Raw genomic sequence first — 6,382 nt, 5'->3', positions numbered from 1 at the left:
TTCCGAAGGAAGAGTCGGGTGACGGAGGGGAACCGCATGGAGGGACCTGACAAGGGGCTGCACGAACACGAATTGAAGGAAGAGGGAAGGAAACGTCACGATATGAAAAGCTTGCCAACTTGTCGTCCTGGAGGTGAGAGTGCGATTGAACGGAGTGAGAAAGGTGTTCCACAGGTGGGATAAGGGAGCAACAGAGTGCAGGTGAGCAGTGAGCCTGGATTTTGGGAGTTTCACCATTTATTAGACACTTCATTGCTCGATTGATAAACTTATGCAAAAAAAGTTTCCGCGACCTCGCATGGAAGGGTCTTCGGTGGTCTTCCCTTTCACCCATCGCAGGTTCATTCATTGTCCGTACGTCGTATAAACAGCATTTTAAAAATGCGAAAAACATCAGAACAATGGGAATGGGAATAGCCACCATTGTGCTTCTTCGCCAACACGTACGAGAGTAGGTCACCTGTTTTTTCTAAGGATTCCAGGAGGGGGCGACAAATCACCTACCTGGGGACTCCAGCAGCGGATGTTGCTCGCACGACCAGCTTCAGGTGCAGGTAGTGAGTGGAGAAGAGTGCACTGTGCAGGAGAGTGCACTGCGTCGGTGGAGAAAGGGAGAGAGGAATGCGACTACTCAATGTGAATGGTATCGCGACGTGTTGTGCATTAAGTTCGTTTATTGAAAACTTTAATTCGTTCGTTTGTTCCTTCGGGAGATCGAGTTCCAAAAACGAAGAACGAAAAACAAACAAACACAAAAAAAAACGAAATTTTAAAACACCACTTTATTTCCAGCACCGACGGAACACCCAAAGCACCGCTCGGCAAATTTTTGCGAGCCCGGGCATCGAGGAAACCGGTGAGCAACGGAGAAGCAACAATTGCGCAGGCATGAAAATGCATGGGGGCGGCCTTGGAGAGTGGGGAGGGGGCGCGTTTGGAAGCCGATTTGGAGCGGTCGTGGCGACACTTTCCACCTGCTGTCGGCGTGGAAGGGTTGGACGAGGTGGATGGGTGAGGAGGAGAGCGAGATGTGTTGGGGAGGGGGCGAGTGGCGCCGCGGCGCAGGCCATTGGCTGCTCGCGCCGCCACCTGCTGCTCAAGACGCGGCGGCGAGGCGCGCGCGCCCATTCAAGGCGCCGGCGGTGGACGGGCGCGTGACCATGCCGCGCTCGTTCCTCATCAAGAAGCACGGCGTGGTGCACCGGAGGCCCGACTACGGCGAACTGGACTCGCAAACAGGCAAGTCCCTTTTGGGGAACGACTGTACCGAGCGAGCCGACTGCAGTTGGTTCAAACTCTCATCCGATCTTACCGTTTTCTCTGTTTTTGTGACCCCGAATTGTGACGTTTGTTGAAACTGCTAAACTTCGTCGAACGATGCGAATGGTCGCGCATTTAATGGCAAAGTTAACGGGAAGCAGGTGCGGCGGTAAATGGAGTAATCAGTCGATAGGTGTTCTCTCGGTTGCTATGAAAAGTGGTGAGGGAGGAGGTGGTTGGGGTGAGGGGGGAGGAGGTGGTTGGGGGGGAGGAGGAGGTGGTTGGGGGGAGGAGGAGGTGGTTGGGGGGAGGAGGAGGTGGTTGGGGGGAGGAGGAGGTGGTTGGGGTGAGGCGGGAGGAGGTGGTTGGGGGGGAGGAGGAGGTGGTTGGGGGGGGAGGAGGAGGTGGTTGGGGGAGGAGGAGGAGGTGGTTGGGGGGGGGAGGAGGAGGTGGTTGGGGGGAGGAGGAGGTGGTTGGGGTGAGGCGGGAGGAGGTGGTTGGGGAGGGGAGGAGGTGGTGGTTGGTGGGGGGAGGAGGTGGTGGTTGGTGGGGGGAGGAGGTGGTGGTTGGTGGGGGGAGGAGGTGGTGGTTGGTGGGGGGAGGAGGTGGTGGTTGGTGGGGGGAGGAGGTGGTGGTTGGTGGGGGGAGGAGGTGGTGGTTGGTGGGGGGGAGGAGGTTGTGGTTGGTGGGGGGAGGAGGTTGTGGTTGGTGGGGGGAGGAGGAGGTTGTGGTTGGTGGGGGGGAGGAGGAGGTGGTTGGTGGGAGGAGGAGGAGGTGGTTGGTGGGGGGAGGAGGAGGTGGTTGGTGGGGGAGGAGGAGGTGGTTGGTGGGGGGAGGAGGAGGTGGTTGGTGGGGGGAGGAGGAGGTGGTTGGTGGGGGGAGGAGGAGGTGGTTGGTGGGGGGAGGAGGAGGTGGTTGGTGGGGGGAGGAGGAGGTGGTTGGTGGGGGGGAGGAGGAGGTGGTTGGTGGGGGGGGAGGTGGTGTCTAGCTCACGAACGATGCGCAAGGCGAGAGTTCATTCTTGGTGCGAAGATCTGCAGCGTGGCGTCCCCTTTTCCTCTGTGTTTCGGCATGGTGGCCATTCTCGCGACGTGTTGAGGCATTTGTCCGTCTCTCGCCAACTCTCGTGACCAGAATAGTGTTTGGTAGTTTGTAGTAATAGTAGTAGTGAGGGTATGAAGAGTAAGGTTCTGTCCTAACCTGAGCTTTCTTTTTCTCCGCAGCCATCATTGCCCCGATGGCGGCCGTCGCAGTATTGCCACTCGCACCACATCCCGGCGTACTCGGCGCTGGAGCATGTCCTCCGGGCGCGGGGCACATCATGCCCCATGAGATGACCGGACCCGGACTTCCCGGGGGGCCGGAAGCGGCGGCGATCCAGGCATGCACCCCAGTCACCGCGCACAGACCTCTGTCCCCGCACCAGCCTTTCCTGAGTCCAGGAAAGGCATGGCGGGTCCCCAGCCCCGAGGCCGGAGACAGCTTCGCACCAAGCGCCGATGGCAAGACCGCAAGCTCGCCGGGTGCGGGCGCCTTCCCCACCATGCCCGCTCCGATCAGGGCGAGGCCTGACGCGACCGACGCTCCAGGACGCAAAGCCTTCAGCTGCAAACATTGTGAGAAGGAGTACCTGAGCCTTGGCGCGCTCAAGATGCACATCCGCACGCACACGCTGCCGTGCGTGTGCAAGATCTGTGGCAAGGCATTCTCGCGGCCCTGGTTGCTCCAGGGGCATGTGCGCACTCACACAGGTGGGTGCGCTCGTCGTTGCTCGTCCTTCCACGTACATACATCACACACACCTGTATAATTAAGGAATGCGCACAACATGCTACACCATCTCCAGTGCAATGGTCGAACCGATCGCGGCGGTTGCACGCAGCGTCACCAACTAACGGCGTGATGTGTCCACCTGTTGCCTTGCAGGTGAGAAACCGTTTTCCTGCCAGCACTGCCGCCGTGCCTTTGCCGACCGCTCCAACCTGCGCGCGCACCTGCAGACGCACTCCGAGGTTAAGCGCTACCAGTGCAAGGCTTGTGCCAAGACTTTTTCACGGATGTCACTACTCAGCAAGCACGGGGACTCGGGTAGCTGCACGGCCCACTGATCCCTTCCTGTCTGAGCGACGAGGAAAATGGAGATGTATTTCACCTGCGCACACCTGTTTGCGTCTTCAATCATGCCCTCCCTCACCCTGGTGCCTCACCACCTCCCGTGGACCCAACGAGCAACGAGCAGCATCCTCACCGCTGCCATGCACGCTCTTGCTGTGTTGTATTGTTTACCTATTCGGTGCTTGCTGAAAGATAACACTCCTTTGTATGCAAATTATTTTTCCACCAAGACCAGTATTTTCTTCTTTTTTACCTGCACAATCGAACTTGTAACTAAGTTACCGGAATGCCGTATCCATAGTATATTTTTCCATTGATGATGTAACATATGCACATTTTTAATAAAAGTCGGAGAGCATATGTAAGGTGTGTGCGTTTTGGGGTGTGATGTGTTTGTTTCCTCAAAGGTGCGTTCTTTGTTTTTTGTGTGGCTGCTGTTGTTGTGCCAAGATGGGCGCAGTGCCTCCTGTAGGTTCGAGTGGGAATTTGTGATTTGTTTCAGGGATCCGTCCCCCTCTGCCGACATTAGTTGGTGAACGTTAACGATTTCACGAAGAGGAGGCGAGTTATCGCCGGCATCCTGCACCGAATTACAAAATTCCTACCCAAACCTACAGGGGGCACTGCATCAGCGCTGCAGCCAATGATGCCACCCCGTAGAAGAAGGGGCTCCACTGTAATTCACGGACTCTTGATGAAGACCGTGGGATCTTTAATGACCACAGGTGAACGAAGACCCCGAGACTGAGGCACTTCGTGACACAACGTCCTGGCTTCGGAAGCACTTAAACCTGACGGTGTGCTCGGGAATCGAACCCAAACTTGTGCGCTGCCTGTACACCACCTTGCGGGGGGGGGGGGTGGATATCCAATGCACCTGTGCTTGCTGCAAACACCGTGAGCTGCGTCGATTGATGTAACCGCACGGACAGCGAGCGGTTTTTATTGAATTCCTCCGGGAGCCCCCACATCGAGGGGGCTTTTCGGCCTCGGGGGAGGGGGTGGGATGTTTGCGGTTGGGATGATTGAGATGATATCACTCAGAGTGGGTCTGAGTGCCACAATGTACTCGTGTATCGGTGAGTAAGCATGGTAAATGTTTTCCAGGGTGTAACGTTTTCTCAGGCATCAGGTGTTCGCTTCCCAAGTCCTTGTTGAGCATATTGGACGACTCAGCCGTTTTAACAATCAACTGTTGGAGTTGGAGGAGGGGGTTTTGTGCGAAGCTGTAATAACCCACAATCCCAAGTGGAGGAGGTTTCCAGCTCTCCACCTCTTCCTTGCTGTCTCCCCCCCCCCTACACCTCCTCCCTGCTGTCTCCCCACCCCCTCCTCCCTGCTGTCTCCCCACCTCCCACTCCACCTCCTCCCTGCTGTCTTCCCACCCCCTCCCCCTCCACCTCCTCCCTGCTGTCTTCCCACCCGCCTCCCCCTCCACCTCCTCCCTGCTGTCTTCCGACCCCCCTCCACCTCCTCCCTGCTGTCTCCCCACCCCCACTCCACCTCCTCCCTGCTGTCTCCCCACCCCCACTCCACCTCCTCCCTGCTGTCTTCCCACCCCCCTCCACCTCCTCCCTGCTGTCTCCCCACCCCCACTCCACCTCCTCCCTGCTGTCTTCCCACCCCCCTCCACCTCCTCCCTGCTGTCTTCCCACCCCCTCCACCTCCTCCCTGCTGTCTCCCCACCCCCCACTCCACCTCCTCCCTGCTGTCTTCCCACCCCCTCCACCTCCTCCCTGCTGTCTCCCCACCCCCCACTCCACCTCCTCCCTGCTGTCTTCCCACCCCCTCCACCTACTCCCTGCTGTCTTCCCACCCCCCCCCCTCCACCTCCTCCCTGCTGTCTTCCCACCCCCCCTCCACCACCTCCCTGCTGTCTCCCCACCCCCTCCCCTTAAACAAGGCTCCTCATGACGTCTCGTTATGTTTCATGCTCACGAACGCTCTCAGCTTTGTTTGTGTAAACTTTCAAGTTGAAGGAAACACATCAAGCAGGTGAGTCATTTGTGTGAGCTGCAGGTATTAACATGCGCGTTTACCATAACAAAGCGGTTAGCACCGCATCACAATTAAAAACGGGGATATTTATTAAATTTGTTAAAAGGTCATTTTCACGGATCACAGTCAGCACGAACGTTTCTCATTGCCGATGCCACTTCGCAGCACAGCTGGACGTTCAGACACTGGAGTCGAGTGACTAGACCCTCGGCCTTGTAACGGCGTGCGGGGGCAGCCCTGTTGTGTAAGCACCCCCCCCCCCCGTGCCATTTGGCCCGTTTGTTGGACCTCGGGTGTAATTATCACCCCCCATCGGCACGGAAGTCCCTTTCAAGCCGTGCGTTCGCACGTCCTTGACGGGTGTCACGTGTAATTGGCGGTTTGCGGTTAAAACGGCGCTCGAGCTTGCCTTGACACCTCCACGGCGGCAGCGCCATCGTGCCTCGACCCCTCGCCCCCGACGGCACCTGCTGCGCTTCGTTGCGTCCCGTTCGATTCAACGCCCCCCCCCCCGACCCCTCTACCTGTTTAACACGTGGCCAATCGTCACCACCTTCGCTACACCTGGAGCGGCGCACCGGTCTGCTGCACGACGGCAGCAACGGACCTGGGTGGTACTTTATAGCGGCCGTGAGGGCCCGGGGAGGGCCCGGGTGATTAGGACTTGGCGCAGGCCGCCGCCGCAGTTTCCTGTGGATGTGAAGGGGAGGGCACAGGCTCAGCTGGGACCGCTTTCCTGGCCGCGGCCCCAGGATCCCTGACGCCAGGACACATTCCTCACCCCCCCACCCCTTAAACCCCCCATACCCCAAAACTTGCAGCACACAAACCCGAACATCGACGCACATGAGGAAACAAATCCTTTGGATTACTACAACAATTGTTGCTGTTATTATTATTTTTATTATAATCATCATTATCACCAGCAAGTGATTAATTGGCAAATGAAAAATGAAACCCATCCTTGGAGCCACGCGCACACGGGCACACGCACACAGAGCCGTGTAAT

The 6,382-nt window shown here is 57.7% G+C and overlaps 1 protein-coding gene across 2 annotated transcripts; it reads left to right on the top strand.

Moving 5' to 3' along the window:
• Window positions 1-18: 18 nt before the first annotated feature.
• On the top strand, window positions 19-3,735 carry SNAI3 (snail family transcriptional repressor 3). Of its 2 annotated transcripts, none has more exons than XM_085888340.1 (3): window positions 19-133; window positions 2,484-3,011; window positions 3,187-3,735. In XM_085888340.1, exons 1-3 carry the CDS (start codon window positions 37-39, stop codon window positions 3,366-3,368), a joined length of 807 nt encoding a protein of 268 aa, XP_085744466.1. In that variant the 5' UTR covers window positions 19-36; the 3' UTR covers window positions 3,369-3,735. The 2 variants fall into 2 exon arrangements, with proteins under 2 accessions (XP_085744466.1, XP_085744464.1); XM_085888338.1 differs by lacking the exon at window positions 19-133 and adding an exon at window positions 579-1,239.
• The last annotated feature ends 2,647 nt before the right edge of the window (window positions 3,736-6,382 follow it).

The sequence above is a fragment of the Eptatretus burgeri genome, chromosome 7 (genome assembly GCF_056783735.1).
Source record: "Eptatretus burgeri isolate ZD-2024b chromosome 7, Ebu_testis_v1, whole genome shotgun sequence".
In the NCBI taxonomy this organism is placed as follows: Eukaryota; Metazoa; Chordata; class Myxini; order Myxiniformes; family Myxinidae; genus Eptatretus; species Eptatretus burgeri.
This window is presented reverse-complemented; position numbering and strand designations above follow the sequence as displayed.